Genomic DNA, 22412 nt, shown 5'->3' on the forward strand with positions numbered 1-22412 from the left:
CATTATCCTCCAGGGACAATCCAAATAGCCAGGCTTCTTGGCTTCTGCTGCAACTCATTCTCCCTCTGGCAGAAAGACCCAGAGGGACTGATGATGCAACAGTGCTCTCTGGAGCCTCAGCTCCTAGATGATGACATCTAAGTCTGCAGAGACAGAGGAAACCCTGGTGAAACCCATGGCATGGGAATCCAGGGAGGTTTTATCAGGGACAATCCTGGAAGAAAGGTGTTGACATGCAAATGGGGTGTTGAGAAAGGTTCTTCAGTCTACACACAGACCTTGGTAAGTGGGGCAGAGGACTTGGAACTCAGCCAGCCTTCTGGGGGTCTTGGGGATGCAGGCTTGATTTAGGAGTTAGGCATTAGTGGTGGGATGGAGCCAAAGAACTGACGAAATTTTCCATGGATATACTGGCTTGAGTCAATACAGGTACTTGAATGGAAAGATGGGTTCTTGTCTATTTCTTTGATATTTGCTAACTGGCAGGCAGCTATCTTATTATATTGAATACTTATTAATTCCCTGTCTGTCTTTGTTGTTATGAACCCAAGAAGGTCAGTCCTCCAGACAGCAGAAAGTCATCTCTATTGATGTGCAGTCCATGTTGAATGTCAACCCATGCTGACCTTCTAGAAAAGCTCTTGGAAGCTGCCAAGCACTGGTACCTGACCATGGTCTCAGAGCCAATGCCAGAATGACTTGTATGGCATGGGTTGGGGGCACCTTTAGCTCACTTTCTGAGGACTGGCCATCCACAAGGGTGCTTCCTCTGAGGAATTCTGAGTTCTGAGCTCCTGGGCAGAAGAGTGGAGCCTTTTCTCTAAGAAAGAGGCAACATGCAGAGTCGAGAGTGCTCAGAATTTGGACTCCTTAAGACAGATTCCAAATCCTAGCCTGCTTTCTTAACAGCTGTGTGACATTAGTTAAGTCACTCATCGTTTCTCAACTCATTTGTCAATAACATTAGTTCTAACACAATAGTGTTTCCCTCACAGAATGTGTTCATTCACCTACTGTTTATTGAACAAGATCTGCTGTGGATCGTTGAGCAGGGGTAATTGAATGTGAGGATTAAATCAACCATGTCAGTGACAGGGTTCTGATTATTAAGAGGATGAAGAGTCCAGATCTTATCTGGTCATGGTGGAGAGATGTGAGAGTTTTAAGGGCAACCAGAAAGTGAATAATGCCAGCCCCTTTCCCCAGGTCACTCAGCATCCGCAGAGGGCCCCTCAGATCAAAATTTTGGTATCATGCAGGAAAATGGGGAAAGGAAGAGTAATATACAGTTTGGAAACTTGCCAAAGGAGATCCTCTTGGACCCAAATGAGAAGCAATGTTGTGAGTCACAGTAAGATAATCCAGCTCAGATTTGAGTGAATCCTGGCTAGCTGTGCCCAGCCCTTGGAGGAGGTTGGAAAATTTTTTTTTTTTTCCAAGAGATTTTGTAGGAGAACGAGTTTATCAAAAGCTTAGGACACAAGGGAATCACAATCAGAGTCTCTAGCCACCAAAGAACTTCAGGCTAGAGATTCCAAAAACCCAGAGGTTTAGAACCCATCTCTTTAAAGATGCATCAACAGTGGGACCACCTGGGAATCCTGGAAGGAAACGTAAGTTTGTAGGCACACAGGACTGAGTGTGTGTGAGTGTGTATAACAAATTCGAAATGTATAACTACAGTGCTTGGGAGGAGTGTGTAGAATGCAAAGGGAAAAATGGGAACTTTGGAATTGGATCCCTATGCTATGCTATGCTATGCTACGCTGTCACTTGTTGTGTCCGACTCTGTGCGACCCCATAGACAGCAGCCCACCAGGCTCCCCCGTCCCTGGGATTCTCCAGGCAAGAACACTGGAGTGGGTCGCCATTTCCTTCTCCAATGCATGAAAGTGAAAAAAAAAAAGTGAAGTCGCTCAGTCATGTCCGACTCTTAGCAACCCCATGGACTGCAGCCTACCAGGCTCTTCTGTCCATGAGATTTTCCAGGCAAGAGTACTGGAGTGGGGTGCCATTGCCTTCTCCAAATCGGATCCCTATTTTGTTCAAATCTTGATTCTGTTACTTGTTGCTGGACAAGTCACCAGACTTCTCTGAATATCTGCTTCTCATCCAAAAAATACAGAAAAACAGCAAGACCTATAGTCAGTGTTTCTTTTTTTATTGTTATAAAATATATATTGTTGTTGTTCAGTTGCTCAATTGTGTTGGGTTCTTTGAGGCCCTTTGGACTGCAGCACACCAGGCTTCCTTCCCTGTCTTTCACAATCTTCTGGAGTTAGCTCCAATTCATACCCATTGAGTCTGTGATGCTATCTAACCATCTCATCCTCTGTTGTCCCCTCCTCCTGATGCCTTTAATCTTTCCCAGCATCAGGATTTTTCCAATACATAATTTTAATACATAAAAATTACCATTTAGACTACTGTCAGTTTAGTTCAGTTCAGTCGCTCAGTCGTGTCTGACTCTTTGCGACCCCCATGAATCACAGCACGCCAGGCCTCCCTGTCCATCACCAACTCCTGGAGTTCATTCAGTCTCACATCCATTGAGTCAGTGATGCCATCCAGCCATCTCATCTTCTGTCGTCACCTTCTCCTGCCCCCAATCCCTCCCAGCATCAGAGTCTTTTCCAATGAGTCAACTCTTCGCATGAGGTGGCCAAAGTACTAGAGTTTCAACTTTAGCATCATTCCTTCCAAAGAAATCCCAGGGCTGATGTCCTTCAGAATGGACTGATTGGATCTCCTTGTAGTCCAAGGGACTCTCAAGAGTCTTCTCCAACACCACAGTTCAAAAGCATCAATTCTTCGGCACTCAGCTTTCTTCACAGTCCAACTCCCACATCCATACATGACCACTGGAAAAACCATAGCCTTGACTATACGGACATTTGTTGGCAAAGTAATGTCTCTGCTTTTCAATATGCTATCTAGGTTGGTCATAACTTTTCTTCCAAGGAGTAAGCGTCTTTTAATTTCATGGCTGCAATCACCATCTGCAGTGATTTTGGAGCTCAAAAAAATAAAGTCTGACACTGTTTCCACTGTTTCCCCATCTATTTCCCATGAAGTGATGGGACCAGATGCCATGATCTTCATTTTCTGAATGTTGAGCTTTAAGCCAACTTTTTCACTCTCCACTTTCACTTTCATCAAGAGGCTTTTTAGTTCCTTTTCACTTTCTGCCATAAGGGTGGTGTCATCTGCATACCTGAGGTTATTGATATTTCTCCTGGCAATCTTGATTCCAGCTTGTGCTTCCTCCAGCCCAGCGTTTCTCATGATGTACTCTGCATAGAATTTAAATAAGCAGGGTGACAATATACAGCCTTGATGTACTCCTTTTCCTCTTTGGAACCAGTCTGTTGTTCCATGTCCAGTTCTAACTGTTGCTTCCTGGTCTGCATACAGGTTTCTCAAGAGGCAGGTCAGGTGGTGGTGAGGAGATACCCCTCACCTTAATCTGATTTCAGTGTTGGCCATCTGGTGATGTCCATGTGTAGATTCTTCTCTTGTGTTGTTGGAAGAGGGTGTTTGCTATGACCAGTGTGTTCTCTTGGCAAAACTCTATTAGTCTTTGCTCTGCTTCATTCTGTATTCCAAGGCCAAATTTGCCTGTTACTCCAGGTGTTTCTTGACTTCCTACTTTTGCATTCCAGTCCCCTATAATGAAAAAGACATCTTTTTTGGGTGTTAGTTCTATAAGATCTTTTAGGTCTTCATAGAACCATTCAACTTCAGCTTCTTCAGCATTACTGGTTGGGTCATAGACTTGGATTACTGTGATATTGAATGGTTTGCCTTGGAAATGAACAGAGATCATTCTGTCGTTTTTGAGATCACATCCAAGTACTGCATTTCGGACTCTTTTGTTAACTATGATGGCTACTCTATTTCTTCTAAGTGATTCCTGCTCAAATTAGTAGATATAATGGCCATCTGAGTTAAATTCACCCATTCCAGTCCATCTTAGTTAGCTGATTCCTAGAATGTCAATGTTCACTCTTGCCATCTACTGTTTGACCATTTTCAATTTACCTTGATTCATGGACCTAACATTCCAGGTTCCTATGCAATATTGCTCTTTACAGCATCAAATCTTGCTTCTATCACCAGTCCCATCCACAATTGGGTGTTGTTTTTGCTTTGGCTCCATCCCTTCATTCTTTCTGGAGTTATTTCTCCACTGATCTCTAGTAACATATCGGTCACATACCAACCTGGGGAGTTCATCTTTCAGTGTCCTATCTTTTTGCCTTTTCATACTGTTCATGAGGTTTTCAAGGCAAGAATACTGAAGTGGTTTGCCATTCCCTTTTCCAGTGGACCACATTCTGTCAGACCGCTCAGCCATGACCTGACCATCTTGGGTGGCCCCACATGGCATGGCATAGTTTCATCGAGTTAGACAAGGCTGTGGTCCATGTGATCAGATTGGCTAGTTGTCTGTGATTGTGGTTTCAGTCTGTCTGCCCTCGGATGCCCTCTCAGTGCCTACCATCTTACCTGGGTTTCTCTTACCTTGGACATGGGGTATCTCTTCACGGCTGCTCCAGAAAAGCGCAAGAAAATTAGAGATACCAAGGGAACATTTCATGCAAAGATGGGCTCAATAAAGGACATAAATGTATGGACCTAACAGAAGTAGAAGATATTAAGAAGAGGTGGCAAGAATACACAGAAGAACTGTACAAAAAAGATCTTAATGACCCAGATAATCAACATGGTGTGATCACTCACCTAGAGCCAGACATCCTGGAATGTGAAGTCAAGTGGGCCTTACGAGGCATCACTATGAACAAAGCTAATGGAGGTGATGGAATTCCTGTTGAGCTATTTCAAATCCTAAAAGATAATGCAATGAAAGTGCCGCATTCAATATGCCAGCAAACTTGGAAAACTCAGCAGTGGCCACAGGACTGGAAAAGATCAGTTTTCATTCCAATCCCAAAGAAAGGCAGTGCCAAAGAATGCTCAAACTACTGCACAATTGCACTCATCTCACATGCTTGTAAAGTAATGCTCAAAATTCTCCAAGCCAGGCTTCAGCAATACGTGAACTGTGAACTTCAAGACGTTCAATCTGGTTTTAGAAAAGGCAGAGGAACCAGAGATCAAATTGCCAATATCTGCTGGGTCAATTGAAAAAGCAAGAGAGTTCCAGAAAAACATCTATTTCTGCTTTATTTACTATGCCAAAGCCTTTGACTGTGTGGATCACAATAAACTGTGGAAAATTCTGAAAGAGATGGGAATACCAGACCACCTGACCTGCTTCTTGAGAAACCTCTATGCAGGTCAGGAAGCTACAGTTAGGACTGGATATGGAACAACAGACTGGTTCCAAAGAGGAAAAGGAGTACATCAAGGCTGTATATTGTCAGCCTGCTTATTTAACTTCTATGCAGAGTACATCATGAGGAACGCTGGGCTGGAGGAAGCACAAGCTGGAATCAAGATTTCTGGGATAAATATCAATAACCTCAGATATGCAGATGGCACCAGCCTTATGGCAGAAAATGAAGAACTAAAGAGCCTCTTGATGAAAGTGAAAGAGGAGAGTGGAAAAGTTGGCTTAAAGCTCAACATTCAGAAAACTAAGATCATGGCATCCAGTCCCATTACTTTTGGCAAATAGATGGGGAAACAGTGGAAACAGTGTCAGACTTTATTTTTCTGGGCTCCAAAATCACTGCAGATAGTGATTGCAGCCATGAAATTAAAAGGTGCTTACTCCTTGGAAGGAAGGTTATGACCAACCTAGACAGCATATTGAAAAGCAGAGACATTTTTTGTTGACAAAGGTCCGTCTAGTCAAGGCTATGGTTTTTCCAGTGGCCATGTATGGATGTGAGATTTGGACTATGAAGAAAGCTGAGTGCCGAAGAATTGATGCTTTTGAACTGTGGTGTTGGAGAAGACTCTTGAGAGTCCCTTGGACTGCAAGGAGATCCAACCAGTCCATCCTAAAGGAGATCAGTCCTGGGTGTTCATTGGAAGGACTGATGCTGAAGCTGAAGCTCCAATACTTTGGCCACCTAATGTGAAGGGCTGACTAATTTGAAAAGACCCTGATGCTGGGAAAGATTGAGGGCAGGAGAAGGGAACGACAGAGGATTAGATGGTTGGATGGCATCACCGACTCAATGGACATGGGTTTGGGGGGATTCCAGGAGTCAGTGATGGACAGGGAGGCCTGGCATGCTGCGGTTCATGGGATCTCAAAGAGTTGGACATGACTGAGTGACTGAACTGAACTGAACTGAAGCCATGTCTGACTCTTTGTGATCCCATGGACTGCAGCACTCCAGGCTCCCCTGTCCTTCACTGTCTCCCAGAGTTTGATCAGATTCACGTCCATTGAGTTGGTAATGCTATCTAACCATCTCATCTCATCCTCTGCCACCATCTTCTCCTTTTGCCTTTGATCTTTCCCAGCATCAGACTCTTTTCCAATGAGTCAACTCTTCAAATCAGCTGGCCAAAGTATTGGCATATTGAAGTGTTAATTGTGAAATAGCCAGATATCCACTATACAGTCAGTGCTCAGTTGGTGTCAGCTCCTCTCAAGATGAGCATAGTGAGTGAACAGAGCAAGACTAGGTTCATTTTGACTCTTAAATAGCCCTTGACATTTTACCAGCTGGGACTGGTAAAATTGGTGACTAAGGTAATTGATTGGTTCCACATTGGCAGAAAATTGTTAAGGATTGTTAAGGATTAGTTTTTAAGTTTTTCTTTATGAAGCCGTGGAAATAGTGAGATATTCCCAGGATTTATTTAATATAATTTTAGACTGGACTGCCAGGGAAGTCCCCAGACCATCAATTTGATCCCAGTGCTTGCTCATCAGATTTCTCTTTAATCCAGATTCTCATCCAGGCTACTGGACCCAGATCTTTCTCTGTTTTCTTGCTTGGTTTGTTGATTCAACTCCATCTATTTACCAGTCCTTTTGGAATATTACTTCTGCTTTGGCCCCAGCACCACTCGGATGAGGGGTATTGAGACATTCTACTGGGGTTGTGTTCTTTGACTTGGGCCATGAAATTGGGACTGCAAGAGTCAGTGGGAACACAACTTTGTAAAGCAACTATGTGTGTGTGTGTGTGAGTCACTCAGTCATGTTTAACTCTTTTTGATCCCACGGACTGTAGCCCACCAGGCTCCTCAGTCCATGAATGCTCCAGGCTAGAATACTGGAGAGGGTTGCCATTCCTTCTCTAGGGAATCTTCCCAACCCAGGAGTTGAACCCAAGTCTTCTACATGTCTCCTTCGAGGCAGGCAGATTGTTTTACTGCTGAAAGCAACTATACTCCAATAAAAATTAATGTTTAAAAAAAGTGAAAGTGAAGTCCCTCAGTTGTGTCCGATTCTTCACGACCCCATGGACTTGCAGCCTACCAGGCTCCTCCATCCATGGGATTTTCCAGGCAAGAGTGCAGGAGTGGATTACCATTTCCTTCTCCAGGGGGTCTTCCTGATAGAGGAATCAAAACCGGGTCTCCTGCATTGCAGGCAGACGCTTTACCATCTGAGCCACCAGGGAAGCCCATTTAAAAAAGGGGGAAAACTAAATTGCTATTATTAAAAAAAAAAAAAAGAGTAAGTAGGTAGCTCTTGATCAACGTGTGGCCAAGTATCTCATTCAGAGGTTCCAGTTATGGTTTTCCCATCCTATGCCTGTGACAGACATTACTAATCAATCATGCCTTTTTCTACCTATTAATCTTAGCTGTGACCTCATAGTTCTCAAGATGGCACTCCAGGCAGCCTTTACCAATCAATAGCCATTGGCACGTGGGATGAGACGTACATACCAGCCCCCACTTGGGCTTCTTGCCATGGATCTCCAGTTCTTCTTGCAGCAAAAGTATGTTGTGTAAAATACGACAGATATGAATCAGTCAGTGGCTTCTGACTTCATTCTGGTGGGGCTCTTCAGCCGCTCAGGGTCACCTCAGCTACTGTTCTTCCTGGTGGCTGTCATGTTTATCATGGGGCTTCTGGGCAACACCACTCTGCTCTTCCTGATCTGCGTGGACTCCCGGCTCCACACACCGATGTATTTTCTGCTCAGTCAGCTCTCCCTGTTTGATGTTGGCTTCCCCCTGGTCACCATCCCCAAGATGGCCTCAGACTTTCTGCAAGGAGAAGGTTCCATCTCCTTTGGGTGTTGTGCAGCTCAGATATTCTTCCTCACGCTGATGGGTGTGGCTGAGGGCATCCTGTTGGCCCTCATGTCCTATGACCGTTATGTGGCTGTGTGCCACCCGCTGCAGTATTCTCTGCTCATGAGGCGCCAGATGTGCCTGCTCATGGTGATCTCCTCCTGGCTGGCGGGTGTGCTCAATGCCTGCATCCAGACCTCCATCACTCTGCACTTCCCCTACTGTGCCTCGCACACCGTGGACCACTTCTTTTGTGAGGTTCCTGCGCTGCTGAAGCTCTCCTGTGCGGACACCTCCACCTATGAACTGGCGCTGTCCACCTCGGGAGTGCTGATCCTGGTGCTTCCCCTTTCCCTCATTGCCACTTCCTATGGCCACGTGTTGGGGGCTGTTCTACGTATGCGCTCAGAGGAGGCCCACCACAAGGCCTTCACCACCTGCTCTTCACACATCACAGCAGTGGGACTCTTCTATGGAGCAGCTGTGTTCATGTACATGGTCCCGGGTGCCTACCACAGCCCACACCAGGACAACATGGTCTCCCTGTTCTACAGCCTTATCACCCCCACACTCAACCCCCTCATATACAGCCTGAGGAACCGGGAAGTGTGGATGGCTTTGGTCAAAGTTCTCCACAGACCTGGGCTCAGGGCAAAGTGATAATCACAGAGGGAGCTGCGGGTGTGATCTTAGTGGTCCTCCATTCCACCCATCTCACCCAAGTACCAATTTATGGTGCAGCTGCTAAGGCCTTAGATCCAAGGCTAAGTGTCTGCCCAGCTTTTCCCATCCCTTGAGGAGTTGGGTTCATGTTTTCTCGCATGGACTTGTGGAAAGCAATAGTAGCAGTCCTGTATTAAAAAGAAATATACTTTTAGTGTATTCTTGCCCTATTTTTAGCACTATTTACATGAATAGAAGGGGGACTTCCATTCATGGCTCAGACGGTAAAGAAATTGCCTGCAATGCAGGAGACTCAGGTTCCATCCCTGGGTTGGGAAGACACCCTGGAGAAGAGAATGGTTACACACTCCAGTATTCTTACCTGCAGACTTCCATGAGAAGCCTGGCAGGCTACAGTTCATGGGGTCACAAAGAGTCTGACATGACTGAGTGACTAACACACATGCATGAATGGAAGACCCTACTTTGTAAACTTGAAATTTCCTTGTTATTGAATTGATAATTATACTAGTAATAATTAACGTTTTTGACCAATTGATCTACTGAGTAAATGTTATTTTGTCCTCATGACAGCTTTTGAGATGTAGTGACTATGATGTGTTATGTGTAAGAAAAAAGACTCAAAAAGGGAAAATAAGTCATCAGTGTTCAAACTTCCAGGAAGTGGCACAGCTGGGGCTTGAGCCCATGATGTTCTGATGCCAAACTATTGTGCTATTTGACTGCTAAGCAGTGATCTGTTACCTGCCATAGGTGTGTGTGTATATGTATAAAGATGGAAAAACCATGCATATCTCCTTAAAAAATGAAATATGGAGTGTTTCATTTGGAACCCTAAAAAGAAACTCCATCTTTGCTCTTAAGCCCAGCCTTGAAAACAGTTGTAAACAAGAGCAACTGAAACAAAAAAAGCCAAAGTGTAAATATTGAACATAAATCATTAGTCTGCTTCATGTTCATTAGACATCCAAACTTTATTTTGCCCTTGGTTAGATAACTAAAATAAGTGCTTGATTTTTAAAAAATAGATTTAAAACTATATATTTCCTAAAGAAATAATATTTGCTTTTCTCTTTATTTCTTCCTGCTTTCCTTGATATTCTTTTGTTCTTTTAAAAAGATTCTTCATTTTTAAAATTAAGTTAAATACTTTGCATGAGTTAAAAAATGTTTTCGGTGAAATATTTCTTCTCAATGATCTGCCTCTTGAGAAACCTATATGCAGGTCAGGAAGCAACAGTTAAAACTGGACATGGAACAACAGACTGGTTCCAAATAGGAAAAGGAGTACGTCAAGGCTGTATATTGTCACCCTGCTTATTTAACTTCTATGCAGAGTACATTATGAGAAACGCTGGGCTGGAAGAAGCACAAGCTGGAATCCAGATTGCCGGGAGAAATATCACTAACCTCAGATATGCAGATGACACCACTCTTATGGCAGAAAGTGAAGAGGAACTAAAAAGTCTCTTGATGAAAGTGAAAGAGGAGAGTGGAAAAGTTGGCTTAAAGCTCAACATTCAGAAAATGAAGATCATGGCATCTGGTCCCATCACTTCATAGGAAATAGATGGGGAAACAGTGGAAACAGTGTCAGACTTTATATTTTGGGCTCCAAAATCACTGTAGATGGTGATTGCAGCCATGAAATTAAAAGTTGCTTACTCCTTGGGAGGAAAGTTATGACCAACCTAGATAGCATATTGAAAAGCAGAGACATTACTTTGCCAACAAATGTCCGTATAGTCAAGGCTATGGTTTTTCCAGTGGTCATGTATGGATGTGAGAGCTGGACTGTGAAGAAAGTTGAGCACTGAAGAATTGATGCTTTTGAACTGTGGTGTTGGAGAAGACTCTTGAGAGTCCCTTGGACTGCAAGGAGATCCAACCAGTCCATTCTAAAGGAGATCAGTCCTGGGTGTTCATTGGAAGGACTGATGCTGAAGCTGAAACTCCAATACTTTGGCCACCTCGTGCGAAGAGTTGACTCATTGGAAAAGACCCTGATGCTGGGAGGGATTGGGGGCAGGAGGAGAAGGGGACAACAGAGGATGAGATGGCTGGATGGCACTACCAACTCAATGGACATGGGTCTGAGTGGACTCCGGGAGTTTGTGAGGGACAGGGAGGCCTGGTGTGCTGCGGTTCATGGGGTCGCAAAGAGTTGGACACGACTGAGTGACTGAACTGCACTGAATGTATTATGTATTTTCCAGTGATTTCAATATAATAATTCTATGTATTTGGGGGGCCATTTTTTTCAGAGTGTTTAAGAAGCATTAAAAGACTTGTTGGTGAAAACTGGTTTCTTGTTTTAATATACTTTATTTATTTGTTTGATGTGGACCATCTTTAAAGTCTTTATTGAATTTGTTACAAGACTACTTCTGTTTTATGTTTTGCTTTTTTAGGCCATGAGGAATGTGGGATCTTAGCTTCCCAACCAGGGATCGAATCTGAGCCCCTGCATTGGAAAGCAAAGTCTTAACCACTGGACTGCCAGGGAAGTCCATTAATGTATTTTTTAAAATTACTTTCAGTTAGAGGATAATTGCTTTACAATATTGTACTGGTTTCTGCCCTACATCTACATGAATCAGTCATAGGTATAAACATGTCCTTTCCCTCTGGAAGGTCCCTCCCATCTCCTACCCCATCCCACCCCTCTAGGTAGTCACAGAGCACTGGGTTGAACTCCCTGCAGCACACAAAAAATTCCCAGTGGCCATCTGTTTTACGTATGGTAATGCACATGTTTCCATGCTCCTCTCTCAATTTTCCCCATCCTCTCCTTCCCCCACTGTGTTCACAAGCCTGTTCTCCATGTCTGCGTCTCCATTGCTGCCCTGCAAATGGATTAATCAATACCTTCTTTCTAGATTCCCTATATATGCATACTGTTAAAATTGAACTATAGATCATGTATAATAGTATGTTAGTTTTAGGTGTACAAAATGTATGTTAGTTTTAGGTGTACAATATAGTGATCCAACAATCAAATACACTGCAAAATGATCGCCGTGAGAAGTTCAGTAAGTTCTCTCACTCTCCAAAATTATTAGTGTTAATGACTGTATCTCTTGTGCTGTATATTATATCCCCATGACCTATTTATTTGATAAATAGAAGTTTGTATTTCTTAATCCCCTTCACCTAGTTTGCCCAACCCCCAACCCCCCTCCCTCTGGCAACCGCCAGTTTGCTCTGTATCTGTTTTGTTTGTTTTTAGATTCCACGTATCAGTCAGATTATACGGTATTTGTCTTTCTCTGTCTGACTTATTTCACTTAGCATAATACAGTCCTGATTCATCTGTATTGTTGCAAATGGCAAGATTTAATTTTTTTGTTGCTGAGTAATATTCCATTTTATGTACATACCACATCCTCTTTATCCATTCATCTATTTAAAAATATTTTTAGATTTTTAATTGAAGTATAATTGCTTTAAAATGTTGTGTTGGTTTCTGCCATACAACAGCCATAAGCATACATATATCCCCTCCCTCTTGAGCCTCCATCCCATCCCTCCTCCATTTGTCTATTGATAAGACATTTAGAATGTAAGTTCAAAACACTAAGTAATTCCTGAGCCCAATTGTCTTGTAGACTTTAACATAAAATGAAGAAAGATTATGGTAAATAAATATTGAGATTTACCATGAAAAGGGAAGACCATGATAGATACTGCAAAGACATGCGGGTGAAAGTCAAGTCTGTCTTTCTCAAGGACCACCACACTCTCCTTTTCTTTGGCACCAATGGAGCCTGTCTCATTGTGTTTTCAGGGCTCTTTCTTGGTTCCTCTCTCTTCCTCCCTGGCAATCCTATTGGCCCTCAAGGCCAGAGTCAGTCTCTCCTCTTACTTCTTACCATATGCATCTGACTCTTGCTATCTTCAGAGGTTACTTTTTTCTTGCAGACAGGCTGTGAGAGATCCCAGCTGGTTCCTGGACTCCTCTATAGCTGATATGGACACCACCGGGGGTGTCAGGGCTGGTGTGCACACACCTACCCATCCTTAGGTTGGTCCAGACTTTCACCTGAACTACTTGGTGGAATTGTTGTTAAGGCATTTGTAAAATCCAAAGGACTTTCACCTTCGTGGCTGCAAGTAGGAGTCCTCGCGTTCTCTTGTTCTCCAAGGTCTCCTCCCTTTGGCTGTCACCTGAACTCACTGTCAGCCTGGAAAGGTATTCTAGTCACTGATCTCTGGAATATGCAGCTGATCAGTCTTCTTTTCCTTTTTTTTAAAAAAATAATTTTATTTACTTACTTTTGGCTGTACTGGGTCTTTATTGCTGCTCAGGCTTTTCTCCAGTTGCGAAGAGCCAGGGCTACTCTCTAGTTTCAGTGCTTGGGTTTCTCACTGTGTTGGTTTCTCTTGTGGAGCACAGGATCTAGAGCACAGGCTCAGTAGTTGCGGTGCATGGGCTTAGTTGCTCTGAGGTATGTGAGATCTTCCTGGACCAGGGATTGAACCTACTTATGCATTGGCAGATGGATTGGTTACCCCTGGACCACCAGGGAAGCTCTGGTCAGTCTTCCTGAGTGTCTAGGGCTTCAGCCAGTTTTCTGCTTGGCCTGTATCATGGTCTCGTTTCTTCCTCTGTGAAGTTGGTGTGGAGCCCTATACCACAGTCACAGGTGTGGAACTTTGTACCAAGGTCACAGGACAAGAATCTCTGGAATTAACCAAGCTCCATAGCAAATGTTGTCATGAACATCCTGATCTAAACCAGCTAGTTCTCTGACCTTCAGATTGCAGGTTTCCCAGATAGCGCTAGAGGTAAAGAATCTGCCTGCCAATGCAGGAGACATAAGAGACTCGGATTCCATCCCTGAGTCAAGAATATCCTCTGGAGAAGGAAATGACAACCCACTCCAGTATTCTTACCCAGAGAATCCCATGGACAGAGGAGCCTGGGGGGCCACAGTCCGTGAGATCACGGAGTCTGACACTACTGAGCTTCTGAGCACACCATTACCCACCTGCAGCATCCTAAAGCGAAAACTTTAGTCACTCAGTCATGTCTCTTTGTGACCCTCTGGACTGTAGCCCACCAGGCTCCTCTGTTCATGGGATTCTCCAGGCAAGAATACTGGAGTGGGTTGCCATGCCCTTCTCCAGGGATCTTCCCAACTCAGGGATGGAACCCACGTTTCCTGTGTCTCCTGCACTGGGAAGTGGATTCTTTACCAGCTGAGACATAATACAGCATACACTTAGGTAAAGATATCACATTTTGAATGATATACTGCAATAAACTAGGAATTACAGCTTAGATTTCAAATCTTTTTTCCACATAATCCAATTTCGAGATTCTAATCACAATGATCTGTTTAAAATGCAAAATTGATCATTTACTTGAACTTTTTGGTCCTTTTCATTTTTGTCTTTGGCAGATATTTATCCTGTTGTCCTGCCCTAATAACACTGCCTTCTTTATTCCCCAATGTGTCTCAATTTGGAGAAAAAAAATTTGGTCACTTTTTTGCAAAGCACCTACTATGTGCAAAGTGCTGGTATAGAACTTGTGGTCCAGAATTAAACAGTGCTGCTCCTATTTCCTTAGTGAAAGGAAATGGTAAGTAGAGCAAAGAGTTCATAACATCATATAGAAATAAATGCTGTGATCAACAGTAAGACAGAGAGAGACGGAGGGAGGGAGATAGTTTAAGTATGAGCATTTATTCACATTTAAGTGTTTTTTCATGTGTTCATGTACATAAACTCTTGGTGGGGAGTGGATTGTCTCCTTCCGGGGTTTGAGGGAGGCTCCTATGCATTGTAAATTCCTTCCAGGTGCACTTTTTTTGGACTTTATCTTGTTTTTTAAATTGATTTGGCTGTACTGGGTCTTAGTTGTGGCACAGGGGTTCTTGGTTGCAGCAAGTGGGATCTAGTTCCCTGACCAGAGATAGAACCCAGGCCCCCTGCATTGGGAACGTGGACTCTTAGCCACCGGACTACCAATAGGATATAAAGTATATTGAAGAGGAGACTTATTTAGAAATTCACTCACCTAGTTATGAAAGTGAGAAACCTTGCAGTCTGGTTTCTGAGTCTCATACTGAGCAGGGGTCTATGGGACTCCAGGGCACAAAGCCTTTCCATGTCCCCCATTTCTTCGACTACAGGAAACAGCCTTCATTTAGCCCCCATGACCTTCCCTGAGCCCCAGTGGGCAGATTCAAGCAGTTGTTAATTAGGGAAGGGTGGGAATGCAAGACCAGGGAGAAATGGTCAAGAGCAACCTTAGAGCAAGGTCTTGTGTTGTTGTTCAGTCACTAAGTCGTGTCCAACTCTTTGCCAGCCCATGGGCTGTAGCACGCCAGTCTCCTCTGTCCTCCACTATCTCCCAGAGTTTGCTCCAACTCATACCCACTGAGTCAGTGATGCTATTTAACCATCTCATCCTCTGCTGCCCCCTTCTTTTACCTTCAATCTTTCCCAGCATCAGGGTCTTTTCCAGTGAGTCAGTTCTTTGCATAAGGTAGCCAAAGTATTGGAGCTTCAGCTTCAGCATCAGTCCTTCCACTGAATATTCATGGTTAATTTCTTTGAGGATTGACTGGTTTGATTTTCTTGCCGTCCAAGGGACTCTCAAGAGTCTTCTCGAGCACCACAGACTCCTACTTAGCTCACCACTAACCCAGCAGAATGCAAGCCTGTCACTCACTGCCTTGATCCTTATCACCTACCCCTGACCAAGAGCCCAGACTATAAGACCTCTCCCTATTCCCCATTGAGGGGGTGCAGTTCTTGAGGCGCTAGCCTACTCTGGTCCCTCTTTGCCTGGCAAAGGAATAAAGCCACTCTTTTTTTCTCCTTCATAACTGTCTTCATCTTTCCACTTGGCATCAGTGCACAGAAAGGCAAGATTTTGGCAGCATTACCTGCAAGCTGGAGAAGCAGAAAGCCAGTAGTAAAATTCAGTTCAAGTCTGAAGGCCTGAGCTCTGAGTCCAAGGGAAGGAAAAGGTGGACATCCCAGTTCAAGAAAAGAGAATGGATTCACCCTTCCTTCGCTTTTTTGATCCATTTGGCCCTCAGCAGAGTGGATGACACCCCGCCTCCACCTGCCCACTATCCTCCGCCACACTGGGGAGGGTGGGGTCTCTTAACTTAGTCTATGGAATCAAATGCTAATCTCTTCTAGAAATATCTTCAGGAACACACTCAGAATTAATACACAACCTGCTAACTGGGCATTCCCTAGCCCAGTCATGTTTCTCCCTATAATTAAACATCACATGTTGTATTATCCACTCAACACCAATAGAAACAGAACAAGGTGACCTAGGTGATTTTTTAAAATTAATTTTATTTTATTTTTAAACTTTACAAATTGTATTAGTTTTGCCAAATATCAAAATGACCTAGGTGATTTTATGTTTTAATTTATTTTTATTTTTTAAACTCTTCTGGGCTTCCCTGGTGGCTCAGATGGGTAAAGAATCTGCCTGCAATATAGGAGACCTGAGTTTGATCCTGGAGTTGGTAAGATCTCCTGGAGAAGAAAATGGCAATCTACTCTAGCTTTCTTCTTGGGAAATCCTAATGGACAGAGGAATCTGACAGGCTACAGTCCATGGGGTCGCAAAGGAGTTGGACACAACTTAGCAACGAAACAACAAAATACATTCTTGTGGAAGGACTGATACATGGCTGCAGCTTAATGTTCACTCATGATTACTTTCTGCACATTGTTGGGGGTATAACTGATTATATAATTTTAAATTAAAAAAATTTTATAGGTGTATAATTGCTTTACAGTTTTGAATTAGTTTCTGCTGTACAACAACATGAATCAACCTTAAGCATACATATATCCTTTGCTTCTTGAGCCTCCCTCCTGCTCCTCCCATCCCAGCTTGCTAGGTCATCATAGAGCACCGGGCTGAGCTCCCTGTGCTATACAGCAACTTCCCACTAGCTATCTATTTCACACATGGTAGTGTACATAGGTCTGTAATTTTAAATATTTTAAAACACACGTTAAAGAAAGTAAACAGGGAGGAAATTGGTTTCTATACTATTTCTATTTACCAAAGAAATTGAAATTATTTCAAAATGTAGTCCACATCAGAATGAAGAAAAAGTTAAATCACAGTCAGTGAAATAAAGATAGTTAAGAGACTATTTAAAGGGCTTCCCAGGTGGCTCTAGTGGGAAAGAACCTGCCTTTCAGGAAATGTAAGAGAGGTGGGTTTGATCCCTGGGTGGGGTAAATCCCCCGGAGGAGGGCATGGCAGTCCACTCCAGTGTTCTTGCCTGGAGAATCCCATGGACAGAGGAGCCTGGTGGGCTGCAGTCCACAGGGTCCCAAAAAGTCAGACATGACTGAAGCGACTTAGCAAATGCACAAAACACTGATTTCTTTGGAATGGCTATTGGCATAGACTTTATAGATTTTTAATAAAGATTTGGACTTTTACTGATAAACATTTAAACAGCCTCTACTTTATTGTGTTAAAACATAAGCTTATGGATATTTCAGTCCCTTGGACTGCAAGGAGATCCAGCCAGTCCATTCCAAGGGAGATCAGCCCTGGGTGTTCTTTGGAAGGAATGATGCTAAAGCTGAAACTCCAGTACTTTGGCCACCTCAGCAAAGAGCTGACTCATAGGAAAAGACTCTGATGCTGGGAGGGATTGGGGGCAGGAGGAAAAGGGGATGACAGAGGATGAGATGGCTGGATGGCATCACCGACACGATGGACATGAGTCTGAGTGAACTCCAGGAGATTGTGATGGACAGGGAGGCCTGGCGTGCTGCGATTCATGGGGTTGCAAAGAATTGGACACTGAGGCATCAGATCAGACTGAGCGACTGATCTGACCTGATCTGATGGATATTTCTGTGTATAGAAATAATTTTTTTTTGTAGAATGTATCCTGACTGAGAGTAAATGTTAAAAATGTTGGTAGAAACTGCCAACAGCACTCCCAGACACAAATGTATTACATTTTTTTCATTTACAAGAGTATCTGACACTGTCAATAGCCTCAAATTCTCAACTTTGTGGATAAAGTTTCATAAATCTCTTCAAAGCTTTTGATGAGAGGGAGGGGTGTGTCCTCTGGATTGGGTTGTCCCCTGATTGGGTTGTCCCCTGATTGGGTTGTCCACTCTCTTCCCCTATAAAAGGAGAATCAGAAGCAGAAGTTCCTGTACTTTCTACCAAGTCACAGGCTTTCTGCATCTCCAGAGTGGTCAGAGGACAGCACTTGGAAGACAGGGAATCCTGCATAGACCAGAGTTCCAAGCAGGCCTCTTCTGGTGAGTGTGGAATCTCTCTTGATTGCAAGAGAGTGTTCACATATATACTTGTTTTTTTTGCAAAGTCTTTTTAAGTTGGCAGACAATAGCTCTTAAAGAGGTTACCTTGTTGAAAGTTATTTCCTTGGTGTTAGTGTTAGGAATACTGAAGATTTCGTATATTTTTGAGTCTGAAGATTTTAGGATAGTAGCCCAGATTTTCTTCTTGGCATGTGGGATCTTAGTTCCTAGACCAGGGATCAAACCCCATGCAGTGGAAGCTTGGAGTCTTAACCACTGGACCACCAGGGAAATCCCAGGTTGTACATATATATATTTTTTAAAAACAAAATCACTATGAAGTAGAAGTATTTGGCTGTGTTCTTTAAATAGTTCTCTCTGAGAAGTTGTTTTACACACTATGTGTTTAGTTTTCCTTCCTTTCTTTAAAAAAATTCAGTTCTTTGCTTCAAGAACTATTTGAACCTATTGCTTCAAATAGGTCATCAGTTTGGCCTTCCGCAATTTCTCCATCAACAATTGTCATTAATTTTTTCTCCCTTCTTACCTCTCTTCCTCCATATCTCCTTCTTTCTCTGTCTCTCTGTTGGCTTTATTGATGCTCACAATACTTAATTATACCTGAAACTATAGTAGATATGGGCTTCTCAGGTAGCTCAGCTGGTAAAGAATCCACCTGTAATGCAGGAGACCACCGTTAGACTCCTGGGTCAGGAGGTTCCCCTGGCGAAGGGATAGGCTACCCACTCCAGTATTCTTGTGCTACCCTGGTGGCTCAGACTGTAAAGAGCCTTCATGCAATGTGGGAGATCTGGGTTCAATCGCTGGGTTGGGAAGACGCCCTGGAGGAGAGCATGGCAACCCATTCCAGTATTCTTGCCTGGAGAATCCCCACAATAGTAGATATTCTTTAGTCTATAACCCTTTTTACTCATTAGGATTCAAATAAACTGGGGCAGTGACTTTAATTTAAACTCAAGGGTTTTAGTACAATGTGGCATATAATTGTTGTTCGGTGGCTAAATCATGTCTAACTCTTTGCCATCCCATGGACTGCAGCATGCCAGGCTCCCCTGTCCTTCACTATCTTCCAGAGTTTGTTCTAATTCGTGTCCACTGAGTTGGTGATGCCATCCAACCATCTCATGCTCTGTCATCCCCTTCCTCTCCTGCCTTCAATCTTTCCAAGCATCAGGGTCTTTTCAATTTTTCTTTAGATCAGGTGGCCAAAGGATTGGAGCTTCAGTTTCAGCATTAGTCCTCCCAATAGATGCTCTGTAAATGGGATGATCAAATAATTTTCCCTCCAAACTTGGGACTTCTAGATCAATGTTCAGGGATAGTGTTAATAATTATGGCAGGACAACAGAAATAAAATAAAAATTTTAGTTTCTCCCTTTAAAAATATTTTCTGAAGACAGAGATGATGGATTTAAATGAAAGGGTGTGCTGATTAGGTTTACATGTTAACCAGATTATTGTGATTAGAGGTTAAATGGATTACATAGAGAAAGGATTAGAAGCCCTAGTGCCAATTAGACAGTCTACCACAAAAGAGATTTTTATCACCATATAACTGAAGTTGAGTGAATTTATTAGAAAAGTTTAGAAAGTACTTTTTTGAGTTTGAACAGTCTTTTTCAAAAAATATATCTGAGCCCAGTCTAAGGGCAAAGTGAATAAGTGAGTCTGTCAGTGTAAACTGCTAAAGTCCACATTACTCTTCCCTTCATTGGGCATCCAACTTAGTGAGAAAATCAAGATAAAGAGATGATGTGCCTGCGTGCTAAGTTTGTGAACCCATGGACTGCAGCCTGCCAGGTTCCTCTGCCCATGGGATTCTCCAGGCAAGAAAACTGGAATGGATTGCCATGCCCTTCTCCAGGGGATCTTCCCGACCCAGGGATCGATTACATCTAACCTGCATTGGCAGGCAGGTTCTTTACTAGCACCACCTGGGAAGTCTGGATAGTATACATACAATTCAAAATTGGAAACATTAATAGGGAAAGTGCAATATTAATCTTAATGACTGGATCAGGAAAGGTCACTGTGTTAAATGGTGTTTTGCAGGAACATTGAAAGGTGCTCAAGACTGATTCGAAGGCTCCAGAGGCAGCGGCTCTGGAGGTCTGAGCCACATCACCGACTCCCTGTGGAGGTTCCTAGACTTGCCGTTCCTGGAGCAGTAGAGGGCCTCACCCCGCAGTAGAGACCTGCTGGGTCTCTCTGTTCATCCCGCGAGATCTCGCGTTAACCTCGGCTACTGGAAATATGGCTGCAGCGAGTGAACGGGCAATGGAGAAAACTGTGAAATCTGTTCCTGTGAAGAGGGAAAAGAAAGAAAACGAACAAATCCGTAAACTCTTCATTGGTGGCTTGAGCTCTGAAACCACAGAAGAAAGTCTGAAGAATTACTACCAGCAGTGGGGAGAACTCACAGACTGTGTGGTCATAAGGGGCCTTGCCAGTCAAAAATCAAGAGGGTTTGGTTTTGTTACTTTCTCCTCCGTGGCTGAGGTGGATGCAGCCATGGCAGCCAGACCTCATTCCATTGATGGGAGAGTGGTTGACCCCAAACGTGCTGTTGCGAGAGAGAAGTCTGAAAAACAGGGGTCGCTTGTCAATGTGAAGAAGCTGTTCGTTGGTGGAATTAAGGAAGATACCGAGGAGCATCATCTTAGAGAGTACTTTGAGAAATACGGAAAAATCGATGCCATTGAGATCATTACAGATCGGCAGTCAGGCAAGAAAAGAGGCTTTGGATTTGTGACTTTTGATGACTATGATCCCGTGGATAAGATAATGTTGCAGAAATACCATGCCATCAACGGTCATCGTGCAGAAGTTGGGAAGGCTTTGTCGAGACAGGAAATGAAGGAAATTCAAGGTCCTAGAAGTAGAAAAGGAGGCCCTTTTGGTTTTAGTGTTTCTTCTAATGGGGGTGGAAATTTTGGACGAGGGCCAGGAACTAAATTTAGAGGAGAAGCTGATGGATATGGAAATGGTCCCGGATCTAGGGATGGCTGTCATGGGTATGGAGGAGGACCTGGAGGTGGGAATTTTGGAGGTTACCCTTGTTATGGAGGTGGGAATTTTGGAGGTTACCCTTGTTATGGAGGAGGAGGTGGAGAATATGCTGGTCGACGTCCTGGGTATGGCAACCAGTGGGAATTCTCTGGAGGTGGTTATGGCAATAATTTTGGAAATTACGACCAGCAACCTTCTAATTATGGTCCAATGAGGAATGGAATCTTTGGTGTTGGCAGGAACATAGTGGCCCCATACAGTGGAGGAAATTATGGCCCAGGCGGCAATGGAGGAAGTGGGGGTTATGGAGGTGGAAGTGGATATTGAGCTTCTTCTGTTTGCCCTGGGCTTCACTGTCTGAATAGCAGAGGATGAGAGCCCAGACATAACAGAACAGTTTCAGGTTCTTGAAATAAGGACATTAAGAAAACTCTTATCTCAGCCATGAATAAATATTTAGTGATGTGTCAGAAGACCTCAGAGCAGATTCAAAGAGTCATTTTTGTGAATGGACTGGATTATTTAAGAACATTACCTTCCTGTGGAGGAAAAATTGTGAAAAAAACTGACTTTGAGACAGTTTCCTAGCTTCTTAACTGTTTATTTCTAGTGAGTGTAGAAGTATTCCTTCTTTGGTAATGTTAAATGTGTAAGTTTCAGGTGACATGTGAAACCTTTAAAATGTTTTTTTCTCAAAGTTTTGAAACTATTAGCCAGAATCAGCACAATAGACAGAATGTTGTTCCTTTTATTGGAAAAATAAAAATATATTAAACTTGAAAAAAATAAAAATAAAACTGTCTGTAGAGTTAAGAAGCAGTTGTACTTTTATGACTTAATAAAATAATTCTAAAAGAAAAGCAGTTGTAATTTGTCCTTTTTCATTTATAACTTTTTCACTTTAAAATTTTTATCTTTAAGTAATTTTTTTCTACTTTATGAGGTATTATTGATATATACTATTTAATTTACTGTTTATTTTTAGCAGCTTTCCAGGTGGCATCAGTTCAGTTCAGTCAAGTAGTCATGTCCGACTCTTTGCGACCCCATGAATTGCAGCACACCAGGCCTCCTTATCCATCACCAACTCCTGGAGTTCACTCAAACTCACGTCCATCGAGTCACTGATGCCATCCAGCCATCTCATCCTCTGTGATCCCCTTCTCCTCCTGCCCTCAATCCCTCCCAGCATCAGAGTCTTTTCCAATGAGTCAACTCTTCGCATGAGGTGGCCAAAG

General features: G+C 43.2%; 1 protein-coding gene and 1 pseudogene across 1 annotated transcript; both read left to right on the forward strand.

Annotated features, from left to right (window-relative positions):
- Positions 1–7591: 7591 nt before the first annotated feature.
- Positions 7592–9190, forward strand: OR2Z1 (olfactory receptor family 2 subfamily Z member 1). The gene has a single exon (XM_019963395.2). It carries the CDS (start codon positions 7903–7905, stop codon positions 8833–8835), a length of 933 nt encoding a protein of 310 aa, XP_019818954.2. The 5' UTR covers positions 7592–7902; the 3' UTR covers positions 8836–9190.
- An 8828-nt stretch (positions 9191–18018) lies between these two features.
- On the forward strand, positions 18019–21903 carry LOC139184088 (heterogeneous nuclear ribonucleoproteins A2/B1 pseudogene; annotated as a pseudogene).
- The last annotated feature ends 509 nt before the right edge of the window (positions 21904–22412 follow it).

Source organism: Bos indicus, chromosome 7 (genome assembly GCF_029378745.1).
Source record: "Bos indicus isolate NIAB-ARS_2022 breed Sahiwal x Tharparkar chromosome 7, NIAB-ARS_B.indTharparkar_mat_pri_1.0, whole genome shotgun sequence".
NCBI lineage: Eukaryota > Metazoa > Chordata > Mammalia > Artiodactyla > Bovidae > Bos > Bos indicus.